General features: G+C 40.4%; 1 protein-coding gene across 2 annotated transcripts; it reads right to left on the bottom strand.

The window, feature by feature from the left end:
- On the bottom strand, nt 1-10624 carry LOC125509039 (GBF-interacting protein 1-like). Of its 2 annotated transcripts, XM_048673907.2 has the most exons (12): nt 10229-10624; nt 8089-8132; nt 7579-7684; nt 6745-6868; nt 6043-6158; nt 5821-5955; nt 5619-5723; nt 3801-4185; nt 2713-2974; nt 2096-2254; nt 1210-1710; nt 1-792 (listed from the first exon to the last, which is right to left on the bottom strand). In XM_048673907.2, the coding sequence occupies exons 1-12, from the start codon at nt 10383-10385 to the stop codon at nt 499-501; spliced, it is 2388 nt and encodes a 795-aa protein (XP_048529864.1). In that variant the 5' UTR covers nt 10386-10624; the 3' UTR covers nt 1-498. The 2 variants fall into 2 exon arrangements, with proteins under 2 accessions (XP_048529864.1, XP_048529863.1); XM_048673906.2 differs by having other exon boundaries at nt 5821-6158.
- Between the last annotated feature and the right edge of the window lie 7214 nt (nt 10625-17838).

Genomic DNA, 17838 nt, shown 5'->3' with positions numbered 1-17838 from the left:
TTGGTTTATACTACTGTTCATATTACACCCAAGTACAAACAGTACAGACATGTCCTCGTAGCACCAAAATTTACTACTTTACATGTAAAGCAGCGGAAAGAATGAAAATCCCCCTAGCTCACTTCCATACCACGACTCCGAAGTCCAGAGCATCTATTACCTCAAGAGAGACGAAGCTTGGAACTTTTTTTGCAGCAAAACTTAAAATGATGTGGGGGTGCGAGGCAAAAGAACGGGTACCTGCGTAGACCCTCGTTGTCTAACATAATGGTCAGTTCCTGCTACAAATCAAACCAGTGATGAACGAACACCATCTGGGAATCTGCAACCCTTCCCTGCAAATCACCCATGCTTGATGATATATACACTCTTGATCAGGCACCCCCTATGCTGAAAACTCTGGAAAACTTCCTTTACCAACACTTTGAGGTATCCAACAAATGACTGCTCTCTTTGTTCATCCTATGGTGGCTACTCGCAAGAATATACTGCCTGTGGTCAATAGTTAGCCCAGTTCATCTGAGCATGTTGCGGCTGCTGATAACCATTGGCAGGCGGCCCAACCATTTCAACAGCTCCAGCAATTGTCTGTGATGGCTGGAGAAGAGGATGAACGGCAGCTCCAGCAAGAGTCTGTGCTGGGTGGTACATCCCTCCGTAGGCACCATGACCAGCTTGGGCAGGGGCAAATGCCAGGTGCTGCCCCTGTGGAGGCAGGCCATAGAAGGAGCTAGATTGGAGAGCAGATAGGTCCCGTCCGGGTGCAGGAATCCAGACAGTGGAGCCTTCACTCTGTCAAGATGTACCAAGCAGTGAGAAACAAGTGTATTTGCTAAGTAACACTAAGAAGACAAAATGCCTACTGCATATGTTTATGAACTTTATCCTGGTTTTACAGTAGTACTAGCAAGTATTTGCAAGGAACTTAGTTATTGTGCAACTGCATCACAATTCAAGCTAATAAGCCATAAATTTAGGAAGTGAAGCCATTAAAAGGGCAAACATTAACAGCAGAATTGCTCTTAGCAGCCCAATATGCGAATAACCACACATGAAGTTTCCATATACTACATCTCCAAGCAGGTACTAACTAAAATAATCCCAAAACAGATCTTATATCTTCTACTCGTCAATGGCAAGGAAATTCCAAGAATTGAGATATTATAAAGAAAGTTAAGTGCGATTTCACAGACATGCATAAACGTTTACCTGCTGTCCGGCAATATATATGTTATTTTCTTTGAACTGTGATCCACTGACATCACCGTTCTCTGCCGAAGTTCCGCTTGGCACCACATTGTTATTTGTATAGACTGATGGATTAGAACCATATGTTCCATAGGCACCAGGCGTTACAGCATATGTCTGGCTTCCAGTGTTGGCACCAGGTTTGTATGCTGTGGCTGAGTATTTGACTGGAGGTGCAACAGCTGAACTTACAGGTGGATACATGCTTCCAGGTGAAGGAGCTTGAGGAAACGCAGCATTGCCCATGAAATGGTGAAGGGCATGTGGTGGAACATAGAAAGGAGAGATATACTGATTGTATGGGATAAAGCTAGGTTGATAATGGGGTACATGTACACCCACAGGCTGACGGAACATAGGAAGAGGTTGTTGCGGAATAGAAATAGAACTTGGAACAGCTCCAGGAGTTAGAGTGGCAAGTGGAGTGGGTCCAGACGAAGACAGCATCACTGAGTTGAGTTCCTGTGGTAGTTAAAAGAGAACAGTCAAAAGGATATACTGAAAAAGGAAACTGTAGATGTTTAGAGGAAACATAAAAAAGCTGACAAGGAAATACTGGAAATTATTTACTGGGTTCAGCTGTTAAAAACAAACTGAAATCTGCAGGTTGAGGTTCGTGTTTGAAATTTTGACGCCATAGAGAAACAACATCAATATTTGACCTATCTAACTATTGAGGATGAAAAGCAATCAAGGAAATGGATGAAAGACATGGTGATGCACTGAACACAAAATATATTAAATCAAATACATAGATTAATTAGCATTGATTGGCAAAGGTTTCAACAGGCTCAGCAACTGAGATGCAACAGAACAATTGAATATGTAGAAAGGTCTAGATGCAAACCTCTGGAGTCTGGCCAGTTTGAGAAGGCAGAACTGGCATGTTCCCAGACTTGATCGCAGCTCCAGGAGCAGTAAATGGTGAGATATGGCCATCGGCATCAGCCATTGGCCGGTAAATTTGTGTATAATAATTCGCTGAAAAATCGTTTGGTTGTTGCACCTGTATGCGCAATTTGGCAGCATTATATCAAAACAGCGTTATACTTCAAAATTAGAGCAATTAGAAAGGAGACAGGATAGTATGGAGTGGCAGGTTAGAAAGGGTAGTCTACTCTGAAGCACCTCATGTTGGGAAGCACACCACGAAAATAGAAGTTTGGCCAAGGCCAACAACAATCGGATCAGCCCATTGGGACAGAACAATTGGCTTGTAAACAAGTGCACTAAGGTTAAGAATGTAGGCCAGCTAGAAAGCCTACTGTTTGCTAGGGAATAATATTTCTAGTAAAGTAGAGCAATGTAAAGTGATGATGCAACGTGCAACTTCAAACAAAGAAAATAAAAATTAATCTTGTGGGATGAAAGTGACTTTGCAGTCATGCATGATGCATCATACCACTTTCATATGAATGGAAAATATATGAACACAAGCATAGGTCAAATAAGTGCAGCACGTGCCTGATATTCAGATGTCTCTAGTAATGGAATCTGGTTCCCTTGCGATTGCGGTGGAACTGCAAATGTTGAGTACGCATTTTGGACAGAATCTTGGGGCATGTGTGAAGCTGCTGTGTCCTTCGATTCATCGAACTCTGCAGTTTTAGGAGTACTGGACAAATTATCCGCCTCTTGAGGTGAGATATTATCAGTCATTTCAGCAGTCAGCTGCTGCTGACCAGATTCAGCTGCCGCTTCAACAGTGGAGGATGCACTCTGATGACTGCAATTCAGTTACCAAACAACTATTAAGGATTGATGAATTAAGTTACCAAACAACTATTAAGTACATGGAAACTGAAAGGTACTAAACTTCCTGACAGCACACGGAAACTGATGACAAAAATGTCAGTTCAGACGCAGAAAATAACTTCAATCACAAGAAACACAAATGGTGAAAAACTAATATTGGTTTAGGACCACGATAGCTATTGTTATATGCTGAGATATATGTACTGCAAGAAAGCTACAAGAAAATATTGGGGAAAATGGCAAGCCCAACATGCAGAGAATTTGTACTGCAAGAAAGCTCCATGACCTCTCGGAAGCAAATTTGTACTGAAAGGCCCCATTTTGTTCAAAGGACTTTTGGGGGGTCACTACTCCACAGTAATTTCCCCCAGGCATCTGGATTGACAAATTGCAATTCACACACAACAATATCAAGGTATGGGTTGGCAAGAATGAAGCGCAGAACTAACTAAAATGTGGATAAAATATGCTAGCAAAATCCTAACACTACTGAAATGAAGTTAACAATTTAGATATAGAACCATAACAAGCATCAATTGACTGAATCTAATGGAAACTCCTCGAAGCATAAGCAAGCAATTTTCTGCCACTGGGTCCATATCTTTACCATCAGGAAGGATTCTATGTACCAAAAATGAGGAGATTGCTGCTAAGATCAAACATTTACTATCCACACACACACTAAAAAAATCCATCATTAAGTATGGAAAGCATGGCATCTGGTTTACTAAGCATAAGCATCTGGTTTACTAAACCTGACATTGCATGAGATGAAAGACCGGAACTAAAATACAAACCTAGAGGCAGGTTCTTCCGCAGCTTCCTCCAGATCTTGTGATGATTCATATTCAGGCAGTATAGAGCTCTTCTCACTCCCATGGTCATTTGGAATGCTCGGAGCTTGTTCAAAACTGGTGCCAAAACTGCCAAAACTGAGTCCGTATTTTTCTGACTCTGTGACCTGAAGATGATCCGGAATAATGACATGCTGCTTGTCGAATAACTGCATATCACCGAGTCTTTTGTCCAATCCCGAAGAGATATCTTCCTTATTAATGGAAGTTGGTGCAGGAACTGACTGTGGAACAACCTCCACAGTAACAGCTACATCATCACGGGCAACATTTTCAGCTTGGGCGGGTTTGTTCGTTGGTTTTGGCTTCCACTCTTTATTTGGAACAGCTAGATAACAAAGTTTGTATTATGATTAGTAACACAAAGGAAAGATTTTCAATAATAAATGACAGTTAATATAGAACAATGACCTACAAACATTGTAAGAACTACAAAAAAACTAATAAGCTTTGTTATTTGTCTGAAAGGTAGCTGTCAGCTATAAAGAATCTGTAAGTGCATGGTATAAAGCAAACATAGAAGAAATGAGTGTTGGCGTGAAACGAAGAATTACGTTAAGTGATCAGGATTAATCGTTGAATGTTGTTATTTGCAGAAAGATGCCATCACTTTCACGGTAGAATGAATTACGCAAATCAACTAAAAAGAATTTAATCATGCATCAATTAGAGAACAACTTATCAATATCACAATCGCATCCTGGCTCACTCAACAGTTAGCAAGGAACAATGACAGCTTTTCATGTGCATTAGTAAACCATATGAACAAGGCATAAAAACTATTGTTAGTAAAACCGGTCCAGCTACTTTACTGGTCCAAGTAGAAGTTCTTTATTATGACACTAAGTTTATTTCAGTAGGTTTCAGTTTAGATCTAATCAGAGATCCATATATAAGTCGCGCCTTCCTGGACACAAAAGCCCAGTCTAGCAGATTTCCACCTCTCCTTGCATGAGAGAAGAAACAAGGAGCCAGATAATCAAATCCAGACCTCCACATGTGAAACAGGAGGCACAAGAAGAGTGTTTGTTCCTGGGTTTCTTAAACTTCAACCACTTGCTTAGATAAGCTTACAAAACTACGATAAGAACCAGCAACTGGGAGCATGCACAGTTGCCAATGGTGTCAAAAATATTTCTTTAAAACCTCCTTTTCTAGCAACAAAATATTAAATCAAATATACTCCCTTCGTTCCAAATTACTCGTCACAGAAATGGATGTATCTAGAACTAAAATACATCTAGATACATCCATACCTGCGACAAGTAATTCGGAACGGAGGGAGTAGTGTACTATTACAAACAACAGTGTCTATTGAAGGAAAAAGGTTTAGGAGATAACTATGATAGTTCAGATGGCTTCGTATTATTTTCACTGATCCTTATACTGGGTCTTCTTAAGAGAACATGCAAAAGACATTTTCACATCTTTTCATCAACGGAGAAGCACAATAGTTACAGGAGTTTTGAGTCAAGACAACAAGTACTCAAGCCATATACCAACACAGATCCCAGAATGATATTGGCATGAAAGCCTAATTACATGTCCAATAAATAATCTAATTATATGCAGCAACTGCTATTTCCACCATAACAGTGATTCAATAACTGCATGTGCTCTATGGTATGGCATCTGAAGTTAAAACAGTAATAGTGATACTAACCACGACTTATAGAACTGGTTGCAAAACTTGCAATAGATGCATGCTGTTCTGCAATAAGAAATGCAGAGGAATGCTCATATATTGGAGTTCTAAAGTACCTTTCTGCGAGCCACTTGGCTGCTGTGAGCGACTACTGTAGCTAGAAGATGGCCTGCTACCAGATGGCGGCACAGTAGAAGATGAACCAGAAGACTGGGGGGTGTCTAGACACATGAAAATGTGTTAATAACATAACAAAAGATAACCAAACTACGGGTTACTGGTTCCAACTGGAGAAAGTGTCTGCATATATACATGTACCTTTCGGAAGTGCTGATGCATCATCGGAAACCACCTTATATTCACCTGCTGACCGCTGACTTCTGACAGCATGTTTGTTGGCAACGATCTCACCACCATGACTGTGGGGTTGAATGGCCGGCGTGAGCAGTGGGTCTGAAACAGAAGTACCCACTCCTAGCGCCTGAATTGATGAGTTGTTTACATGTGAAACTAAATCCAAGACAACCTCTTCTGGGGTACCTTTAACGCCCGCCAGTCCTTTTGAATCTGAAGGTGGCAAGTGACAAGTAGGCTGAGAATGTTTCGCCACGGGAGCAAGAGGTTGTGATGGACCATTGGATAAGCCACCTGACGAACTGTTAAAAAGTCAGTTGCGTTTCTAAACAGCTGCAGCAGGACTCAGGTGCACATGCTCCGTTTGTAAAGCCTACTTGTAAAATTTCAAAATAGGGAAAATGCACACATGTGCATTTATGATTGATATTAGTCATTCTTATCTTGTTTCTTGTGTATAAACTCGCAAATGATCATGCTTTTTGGCAAAATTTGCTAGTACAATATAAAAGTCCTACGCTTCTCTACATACAAGGTGATCCAAGAAACCTTAGAAAAATGATCAAGATACAAAGTTGCAACATCTAACCACACAGCCTGTTCTAAAATGCAGTGGCACACTGGCACTACATTTGAAAGGGTGTTATAGTAAGACTAATGAATCCTCCGAGAACCAACATATCATTTCAAAGAAGAAAATGAAAAGAAGCACACTTCTGCCAAACATGTATTTATTGTCATCAATTTCAGAATATTAATTGACCACACTAAGAAAAGCACAGAGCACCAATAAGATAACTAAACAATAATACAATATACAGGGCAAACAAAAAGACAGAACTTGGTGAACAGTAAATGTTCAATGCTGTTCCTTTCCAACATAAATACCTTAAAATGGAAGTTGATAGCTTCGTTTCTGTGCTTGGATTGACAGGTGAAGGGCTAGTACATTTATCCATACTCGGATTCAGGTCATTTTCCTTTCCAGCAGGAGCATTTCTCCCGGTGCCATCTACAATAACAGGAAATTTGACTATTATGTAAAGGATTGCTTATTATAAATTAGTTTTCACTTCTGGGATACTTTGAAATGGATACAGGAAGATAGATGGGTACATCGTGTATGAATATGTAACCCTACTAACTGTAAAATGCATATTCACATTAAAGGGCAGCCCGGTGCACGTAGCTCCCGCTTGCGCAGGGTCCAGGGAAGGGTCCGACCACTATGGGTCTATAGTACGCAGCCTTCCCTACATTTCTGCAAGAGGCTGTTTCCAGGACTCGAACCTGTGACCGGTGCATGTAGCTCCCGCTTGCGCAGGGTCCAGCGAAGGGTCCCACCACTTTGGGTCTATAGTACGCAGCCTTTCCCTACATTTCTGCAAGAGGCTGTTTCCAGGACTCGAACCTGTGACCTCATGGTCACAAGGCAACAGCTTTACCGCTGCGCCAAGGCTCCCCTTCTAAAATGCATATTCACATTGCACTGACAAAATGGAACGGCAATAGCGATCATGTAACATCGATTACATGTCGTCATTCCCACCAATTGTAACTTCATCTAACTACCCATATGTTTCAAGATTATAAAGGCAGACTTCTAAGAAAAATAGTTAATGCCACATCCCTACATTATCAGACTGGACATAATCCAAAAACTGAATGCCACATCTCTATACTTGCTACGGCACTTCATTCTCCAGAGTAATGCAAGCTTACCACTACAGTTGCTTAATTGGCGTGAAGAATAGTTCCCACGGCCACCTTTTCCACCTCGCCCCTGTGTCCCAGGTCTCCATCGGGGGTCAACAGATTCTTTGTTGCTCTGTAAGATAAAGAAAAGGATATGTTAACCTTCGCAAAAGAAAAGGGTACGCATATAGTAACTATGTCAATATGTTATATGACATCTTATGCCCATCTTAGTAACTGTTATAAACCAATACAGTTGACTTGGTCAAAGTTAAACAAGTTTGACTTAGGACAAAGCTAGAACTTCGATTAATTTGGAACGGAGGGAGTATCACCGATGAAATGAGCCAAACGCCCCATGTTAGCTTATGCCACAACAATACTTATCCAAAACTATTTTTATCATCACTATCTTGCAATGACATATCAACTAATGATGAAAGCTTGATTGTGCAAACAGATTAAAGACCAGATAAAGATGTGGGAAAGTATTGCACGGTAACAATATCAGCGTCAAAATAGGGGGGGTCCTCTTACCTCCTTTTTCTTGTCACGCTTTCTTTTCACCTCATGGAAGGTATCTGAAATAATAAGAGATCTTGTTAAGGTACAATTATACCAAAAGATCTAGCATCAAATGTGCAATAATAAATACACACTGGTGATATGACATGCAGCGAAGCAAGAAAGGGAAACCTCAAACAAGCCATTACTTCCGTTTACCTCAACATATCTCCAGAGAATAAGATATAAGAGTGGTCCGTTCTCTACATACAAGAACATAAGCTTTTCTCACAGCGAAAAAAAGCTTTGAGTTTAATCTCTGGCAGTTCTAAACATAGAGTGAGGTTGAAACTCCACTAACTAGGATTGGGAGAAAGTGAAGTTACGAGACATTCTCACATTCATCCTATCGATCAATCACAGGCTGAATAACCAAAATAATATGTTACTCCCTCTGTAAAATAATATAAGAGTGTTTAGATCACTACTTTAGTGATCTAAACGCTCTTATATTTCTTTACGGAGGGAGTACTTTAACTCAACATGATATCCACTCTCCAGCGAGTAAGATATTAGAATGGTCTACTTTGCACATATAAGAACACACGCTTTTTCTAGAAGCAAAAATACTAGACTTAAACTTTTGCAGTTTACATAGAAGTTAAGTTGAAGCTAACTCCATTCAACAAGGTCTCAAACAAAAGTTCATGCTACCACAAGTCCAACATATCCATCTTGAACATGAATCACAATTGATATCGGGAATCTTCAAAACCATCTCCCTTGGTTAAACTCCAGCATTTAAAGAGTTCCCCAATTAGCTGGAGTGTACACAATACTAGCTGTAATCCTAAAGACCTAAACCAACATAATCAAGAAGCACAAACACACACACACCCCTTTCATACAATAACAAAGGAAATGAAACAGAAGACGTATCCCTGTTTGATTAGCCTTTGCTCAGACTTTCACAAAAAAAATGAAGCGCAGACAAAGGGCTAGCTTTTATTGGCTGGCTGTGTGCAGCCGGACCCATGAACTTATACAAAAGTGACAATTAATGTAGAAAGGCAATTTCAAATGGCCCTAATATACAAAAGCGATTATAAAAGAACAGTAAGCAGCAGACATGCATAGTTGTGCAACCAGAGGCAGCCTCGTTAACTCGCAGAAACATCTATGATTCAACTCAAAGGCCTCAGACATACAGTAACCTTTGTGGCAACCGGAGGTTAATTAATCCAACTTTCAGGTCAAAAGATATTGTCCCATGTCACCAGCCTTGCCACTCTACGCATTTGACCTCGTATGACACGAGTTTCTAACGAGGTTCCCAGCCTTGCCCCTTGAGGCATTCTGCCTAGTAAGACCCCATAATTATTGCTTAGCAGTTTCTTTTAACCTTTTTCTAAATCCATTTTCAGCACGAAAATTCAAATGATATTTGTAACTTGTAGGTGAAACTGAACATAGAGAACGATGTCTTGTGTGTTACACTGTTTCATACATATCTTATTTTGGTACAAATGCTTATGTATCCAAGTTTAATTTGCTTTGCTTGAATCAAATACCTTCTACGCTTTGCTTCCCGACAAATTAAGTCAAGCCACAAACTGCTCTTAAGGAGCCGCACCCAAACAGCACCCCCCCCCTTCCACCACCACCACACACACGATTGGAAGATCCAGGAAGCACCCACAAACACACTAGTACTGCCATCCTTCAAAACAGGATACCATGTTTCCACTAATAAAATCAATACATGACGTAGTATCAACTACTCGGCTTTTCCCCCAAAGATATTGCAACCCTGCAGAACTAGCTAGCCGAATCCAACAGGAGAGAAAAAACTAAAACATGATTTCACCAAGCTCTACTACTCTTGATTGGTTGTTGTACTCTAAAACAGGATCTCGGGCACAGCAATCACGAAACCTCAAACAACGAGAGGAAACGGCACAAACCCTAGGACACAGAACCAACCAGGCTCGCATCAAATCGGGCGCCGTCAGAGGCGTACTAGGCATCGCGCGTCCTGCGTTCACCTACGAGAGAGAAACCCTCATTTCTCGCTGCCAAGACCTAGCGCGCCAACGCCGCGCGAGATGAGAGAGGCTGCCTGCTCCACGCGGAATCGAATCGAAGGGGGCCGGGATGGGGGGAGTGGGGATACCTTGGTGGAGGAGCTTCTGCGCGGTCTCGTTGGGATCCATGTCGCATTCGCGGAGCGCGGCGTAGACCTCCTCGTCGGTGTGGTTCCCCGCGATCTCCTTGATGTTCTGGATCGTCCGCCGCACCGCCGCCGGGATCGAAACCCTAGCCGCCGCCATCGCCTCCCCTCTTCCTCCTGCCGCCGCCGCCGCTCCTCGCCGCCGCCCTTTCCCTGGTTTCCTGCCCCCGCACGAACGAACGCGAGAAAGGGACGGACGCGAATCCCGAGGCGGGGAGGGGTGAGCAGAGCGGAGGGAGAGAGGAGGGGGAAAGGAGGAGAGAGAAGCGGAGGGAGGTGGGAGGGGAGGGGAGGGAGGGAGAGAGATTTGTGGGAGGGTTTTGTGGGGGAGCAAAGGAAAGGAATGTGCGTGTGACTCCGTTTGTGTTTGTGTTTGTGTTTGTGTGTGGGGCGGCGGCAGCTCGCGAACAGGAACAGTGCGAGAACTGCTTTCTTTTCCCTCGGTGGAATAGTGGTAGTACGAAATTTACTTTCCGGCTCCGGACCTCTGTTTCCGATGGCATGCATGTAATTCCGACGTAATGCGTGTAAATTGCAGCGTAGCTGCCAATGAAATGCATGTAAATTGCAGCTTACAATAGAATACCCCACGCGTTGTTGCGAGGATTGATTAATAAAAATTTTGATTAATAACATGAGAATCAAAATTAAGGATGCATTTGGATGCAAAGTATTTTTGCAATTTTTCTGGAATATCATGGTTTCTGAAGAAAAAAAGACGGTACAAAATACTTTGAGACGTTTGGATGAAACAAATATTGTAGCTCAAAATACCCTGATATCTCTCATATCGCAGTTTTCTTGCATTATCTGGAAAACAAACTCTGACCTCCTTTTCTAAACTGGGCCAAGAGAAATTGCGAGAGCGCTCAGCCTTCTCCGACTCTTCCTCCGTATATATCTATTAAACGAAGTTTAGTCTATCTCCTAACAGTGGCGAATCTAGCACGACAAAGAAGGGTAGGCTCAATACACCAATTCCTAGGCCTAATTAGCAAATGTATTGCAGTTGGTGCATATAAAACACCTCGATATAATTTTGAAACGGTAATGTTTAGCTAATAGGATTTTTGAAGGGTAAGCTTAAGCCTATTGAAGCCTCCCTAGTAGAATCGCCACTGTCTCCTAACTATTATAAATGATTATTTTTTTACGCCTGTTGCGGCTAGCTGAGTACATATTACTTTCTAGCAATCGTGTACGCTTGTATTCAGTGGCTGCTCATTACACATGAATCGAAGCTCGCTCGTAGAGTAGATCAACTCGTCGTTGGAGCACACTCGTACGCGGTAGAATAAAAACTAGCCAGTGGCGCACGTACACACATACACGATTTTGCCCCAGCTAGGAGAGGAGTAGGCGTGCATGGCATGGATATTTGCAATGGGCGGTTGTTTCTCGTAACAGATCATCTAATTAATTGTAGCTGACGTTGATGCAATGAGTCAAAGCTATCCAATACCCTTCTCTCTATAATATTGTTCAGTGAAGAGACGCTTACGTTGCAACAGTATTACAGTCCAACCCTCTCAATATTCAATTCGGGAGGACTTTAGCGGGAAACCGTTGGGAAGCTTGGCTCCATTTTGTGAGAAGATTGATGGATGTTCACCTCTTTCAACAATCAGATCAGTTACACTGGAAACTCACTAAGAATGGAGAGTTTTCGGTCAAGTCCATGTATATGGATCTTATTAACACTGACCATATTCCTAGATCGAAACATGTTTGAAAAGTTAAAGTGTTTATGTGGTTGTCCATAAATAAGTCATTCTAACTAAGGACAATTTGGACGCAGCTGGACAGGATCTAGAAGATGTAGCTTCTGTGATCAGAACAAATCCATCAAACACCTCTTTCTTGATTACCCAATGGCAAAAATACTATGGCAGTCTATCCACATAGCATTTAATATTACTCATCCGAATACTATCAACACATTGTTTGAGACGTGGTTAGATGGAATAGATTCGAAAACGGCGAGACAGATTCGTGTAGGAGTATGTGCTTTATTATGGGCAGTGTGGAACTGCAGGAATGATATGGTTTTTAACAGAACAACAAATTTTCACTTCTTGCAGGTTATTTTCTGGGCCACTGCATTGATCTGTATGTGGTCGCTACTCACTCCAACGGATGCCAGGGAGCGTTTGGTTACTGGATCTATCCGGTGGGAGATGGTAGTACGAGCTATCTTCAACCAGTTTGGATGGTGGTCATGTAATAGGATCGAAACTACTCTACAGACGACTGCGCATGCACGATGTCTGGACGACGGCATCCTTGAACAGTGCAGATTTGTTAAACAATACTATCCAACGGATGCTGTTGTCCATCGTCCACAAATCATGCACAAGCTATTGTCTGTGTAGCACTACTCTAATAGGATAGGTGTTTAGTTTCCTATCTTCTATATGCCGGCCGGTTGTGGCTTTTCTCCGTTTATGCTCTTTGTGAGCTTTTTTACCTTTGAGACCTGAAGACTTTGTTGAACCATTTTATTTGTTTAATAATATGACCGTATGCATCGTTCTGATGCAGAAGCCGAGGGATAATCTTCTTTTCGAAAAAATGAGTCAAAGCTATGATAAAACAGCACTTGCCAAACACATAGGTTGTTTTGCCAAAACAGGGGAAAACTATGGTCTTTGACAACCGAAGTATTTATTGTGCACACATTAAAAATTGAGATTTTGAGTTACTACAGTACTTTTAAAATTTCCAAGCTAGGCCTAAGGGTCTCTTTGATTCGAAGAATTTGTAAGACGTAGGAATAGAAAAACATAGAAATGGAGTGGCATGGCATCTTCAATACTATGGGGTTAGTGCAATCGATTGTGCACAAAAAAATGTATGATTCTTCATTCTTCCCATGAGCTTGTAGTGAATGGTAATTTTCCTATGAAAACTTGCAAACCTACCAATCAAACAATATTTGAAATCCTATAAAATTCAAACAGGAAACCTTTGAATCAATACGCCCTAAAAATACATGTGACTTGTTATATTTGATTATGTATAATTATAACAATATTTATCGAATATATGTAGAATAATTGAAGGCAAAATATTTTCATATGCATGGTTGAATGTTGTGGTAGGTTTTTTCCCATGCATGAGAGGTGGGATCCTATTCATAATGGTAGGTGAAGTGACTTGCTTTCATGTTGAGATAAAATAAGTTAGTGGGGATGACTCTCTTAGGTATATCCAAACTATTTGAAATAGATATATAGGATGTGCATCATATATATTCAGAGCTACCACACTAATGTACCCCTCATCATCTCAGACCCTAGCAGATGTCATTGGCAATAATGAAAATATGAGATTGTTTTTGTTAGATATGATGTGATATATCATTGTTAAAGTCGTACTAAGCAACAAGGACTAGTTTCGAAGTGAGAACACTATAACCGCCTCATTGTACTCCTTGAGATAATCTAGACATTGACCTATCCATTAATGAACAACTATATTATGTCGTGTCTTTGGAGGTTCAGACCCCTTGATCAAGACGAAATGGGAGGGCCCATTCAAACCCTAGCTATCCGATCTATAAACTTTTACCTCGGTTCCTTTGGTCAATATAGTTTATGTTGTTGATTACCCCATGTAATTGATGCTTAGAAGTTTTATTGGTGAAAAGTCCATATGTTTACATTGTTATTCATATATTCATCTTCATTAATCACGATCCACGTAATGCATTGTGAGTAGTTCGTTGTGGTACCGAGGACATGTGATGTTAATCTTGTGAAGTTAAATCTAATCCAATGCTTTGATATTATGTTGTGATGATGTTATTTTCTAGTGGTGATGCGCGAGCGTTGAGTGCATATCACTTCACCTTCATGGGCCTAGAGAAGATCATTGTGTGATTAGTATGTTCATGGCAGGTGGTTGGGGTGACATAAAGTACCATCCCCTGAATTTATGGACTACTGCATGAGGGGTTGATGGAACTCCAAAGTTCATGGCTATTGTTAGATGTTATCTTGATCGTTCTCTTGTATTTACGAATGCTTACAGAGATGACATAACTGTAAGTATGTTGTTGTTCCAAACAGTGAACAGTAACTCAATGAAACTTGATGTCAGCAACTTGGTGAAACTCATGTGTGTCCTCGAAAGCGATTTGATCCCTATATGTAAAATCACTGGCTTGTCCTTGTCACAATTAAGGACTGGACCACTTGCTGCATCGTTTCACTTTTGTTACTATTTACTTTCCTGCAATTACTCACGTGATCGACAAACTATCAAACATTATTTGCAGCTTTTACAGTGATTTTTTACTAGTTTCCCATCAACCAATTCCTTTAGCTCCTTGTTGAGTTTGACGTTCTTGCTTATAGAAAAGGGTATGATAGATCCCCTGCACTTGTGGGTTCTCAGTCACCGCGGGCGTGCATGTGCCTTTCTCGGTTATTGGATGCGTTGGGTCAGGTTATGTCGGGTGGTTTCTCGGGTGGTGGGCAGTCGGTGGTTCCTGATACGTCTCCAACGTATCTATAATTTATGAAGTATTCATGCCATGTTCACAATAATTTTATATGGTTTTGGTATGATTTTTTTGTTGTTTGGTATGATTTATATGGTTAGGTCTAGATTGATTTTGTTGTTGTTTGGGTATGCCCGGGTGGGTTGTGCCCACCTCGGTGGCCTCCCGCACCCCCTCTTTACCCTAAATTCACAAATATTCCAAAAATCCTCGGGGTTAACCTAGATCAGAAGTTCCGCCGTCACAAGGCTCTGTAGCCACCGAAAACCAATCTAGACCTCGTTCTGGCACCCTGCTGGAGGGGGGAATCATCTCCGGTGGCCATCTTCATCATCACAGCGGCCATCACGATGAGGAGGTAGTAGTACACCCTCGGGGCTGAGGGTTTGTACCAGTAGCTATGTGTTTAATCTCTCTCTCTCTCTCTCGTGTTCATGAGATGTCATGATCTTGATGTATCACGGGCTTTGTTAATATAGTTGGATCATATGGTGTTTTACCCACTCTATCTTGTTGTGATGAATTGAGTTTTTCCCTTTGAGATTTCGTTGTTATCGAATTGAATACTTTTATGGATTTGAGAACACTTGATATATGTCTTGCAATTGTATACTCGTGGTGACAATGGGGTATCATATTGACTCACTTGATATATGTTTTGGCACTCGACTCGCGGATTCCTGAGGTGACATTGGGATAATCTATGCATAGGGGTTGATGCACGTTTTTGTCTTTGTTTCTCTGGTAGAAATCTTGGGGCACTCTTTGAAGTTTTTTGTGTTGGATTGAATATTATGAATCTGAATTTGCTTTGGTGTTATTTTAGTACGAACTCTTGGATAGATCAATCTGAAAGAATAGCTTCGTGTTATTTTAGTATGAACTATATGATAGATTGATTGGAAAGAATAGCTTTGAGGTGGTTTCGTACCCTACAAACAATTATGTCTTATGTTCTCTGCTAGATATGAACTTTGGAGTGATTCTTCGTCACACGTTGAGGGATGGTTATATGATCCAATTATATCAGCAATGTTGAGAGATTGCACTAGTGAAAGTATGGACCCTAAGCCTCATTTTCAAGCATTGCAATACCGTTTTTGTGCCCGTTTACTATTTTCTACATTGTTGTTTTATTTATTCAGATTATAAAAATACATTTCTACCATCAATATTACACTTTTATCACCATCGCTTCACCGAACTAGTATTGGGTGTGGTGGGGACACAAGAGACTTTTTATTATTTGGTTTCAGGGTTGTTTGAGAGAGACCATCTTCATCCTATGCCTCCCACTGATTGATAAACCTTAGGTCATCCACTTGAGAGAAAATTGCTACTGTCCTACAAAACTCCGCGCTTGGAGGCCCAACACATGTCTACAAGAATAAAGTTGCGTAGTAGACATCAAGCTCTTTTTCTGGTGTCGTTGCCGGGGAGGTGAGCGCTTGAAGGTATATCTTTAGATCTTGCAATCGAATCTTTTAGTTTCTTGTTTATCACTAGTTTGGTTTATAAAAGAAAACTATAAAAAATGGAATTGAGGTTGCATTGTATTATTCATCTTTATAATGTATTCTGTGAAAATGATGGAAAGGAAAATTGTGCTCAATTGATAGAAGAAGAATTCAATAGAATGTTTGGTATAAATGATGAGCATGATTGCAATGTTGTTGGTATGAATTCTTTGAATATCCATGATGCTAATGATATGCAAAGCCATAAGCTTGGGGATGCTATGTTTGATGAAGATGATATTTTTAGTCCCCCAGGATTTGATGTGCAAATTTGTTATAATGATTGTATGCCTCCTATTTATGATGATTATAATGATGAAAGTGGATTCGGAGAGGTCATGACTTTATTTAATGATGAATCCACCATTTTGGATGAGGCTTCAATTGACTATGAGAACAAGGTTGCTATCTATGATGATTATGGTGATGACATGTATGCTAAATTGAATAATGATAACCATGAAACTTGTCATCATGATTTTAATTTTCAATCACATGGTAGCTATTTTGTTGAGTTTGCTCCCACCATTATTGATTAGAATAAATTTGCTTACATGGAGAGTAATAAAATTCCTATGCTTGTGGATCATGAAGATAATGCTTTATGTGATAGTTATATTGTTGAATTCATTCATGATGCTACTAAAAATTATTACGAGGGTGGAACTTATGCTTGTAGGAATTGCAATAAATATCAAGTTTCCTCTCTATGTGTTGAAAATCTTGAAGTTGCACTTGTTTTGCCTTCCTATGCTAGTTGATTCTTGTTCCCATAAATTGTTTGCTCACAAAATCCATATGCATAGGAAGTGGGTTAGACTTAAATGTGCTTGCCATGTGATTCATGATGCTCTTGTTGTGTTTCAATTCTTATCTTTTATGTGAGCATCATTGAAATCATCGTGCCTAGCTAAAAGGCATTAAAGAAAAGTGCTTGTTGGGAGACAACCCAACACTTTTACCTATTGTTTTTGTGTGTTCACATGATTATGCTACGGTAGTGATCATGTTTTATTGCTTTTGTTTCAATAAAGTGCCAAGTAAAGCCTTTGGGATGGTCTATGGTGATAGTTGATTTGATCTTGCTGAAAAACAGAATCTTTTGCGCTCGGGAAAACAATTCTTATTTTTAACAGAAGCATGATAAAATGTTGATTCTTTTTGCAGAAGATTAATAGACAAATTTCTCAGGTTTTCCTAATTGTTCAGAATTTTTGGAGTAGCATAAGTATGGCTGGAGTACAGATTAGTACAGACTGTTCTGTTTTTGACAGATTCTATTTTCAATGCATAGTTTGCTTGTTTTCTAGTTTCTATGGCTTATATTGCTCAATATAAATTGTGGAAATGATATGCTACAGTAGGCATTGTGTGGAAAAATTATGAATCTTGTCTTTGACAGTACCAAAGTGAAATGGTTTGCTCTTTATCATACTAACCTATCTCACGAAGTTCCGTTAAGTTTTGTGTGATTGAGTTTTCAAGTTTTAGGTGAGATGTCGATATGAGGAGAATAAGGGGTGACAAGACCC

The sequence above is a fragment of the Triticum urartu genome, chromosome 5A (assembly GCF_056163025.1).
Source record: "Triticum urartu cultivar PI428250 chromosome 5A, HENAU_Tu73, whole genome shotgun sequence".
In the NCBI taxonomy this organism is placed as follows: Eukaryota; Viridiplantae; Streptophyta; class Magnoliopsida; order Poales; family Poaceae; genus Triticum; species Triticum urartu.
This window is presented reverse-complemented; position numbering and strand designations above follow the sequence as displayed.

What these genes read in the sequence shown, in the direction of transcription:
- LOC125509039 (XM_048673906.2), bottom strand. Translation starts at nt 10,385, where the DNA reads ATGGCGGCGGCTAGGGTTTCGATCCCGGCGGCGGTGCGGCGGACGATC. An exon ending in TAGAGACATCTGAATATCAG is followed by an intron (nt 2,255 to 2,712) that starts GCACGTGCTGCA and finishes TTGCGCATACAG; the next exon opens with GTGCAACAACCAAACGATTT. An exon ending in AAACTGGCCAGACTCCAGAG is followed by an intron (nt 1,711 to 2,095) that starts GTTTGCATCTAG and finishes TAACTACCACAG; the next exon opens with GAACTCAACTCAGTGATGCT.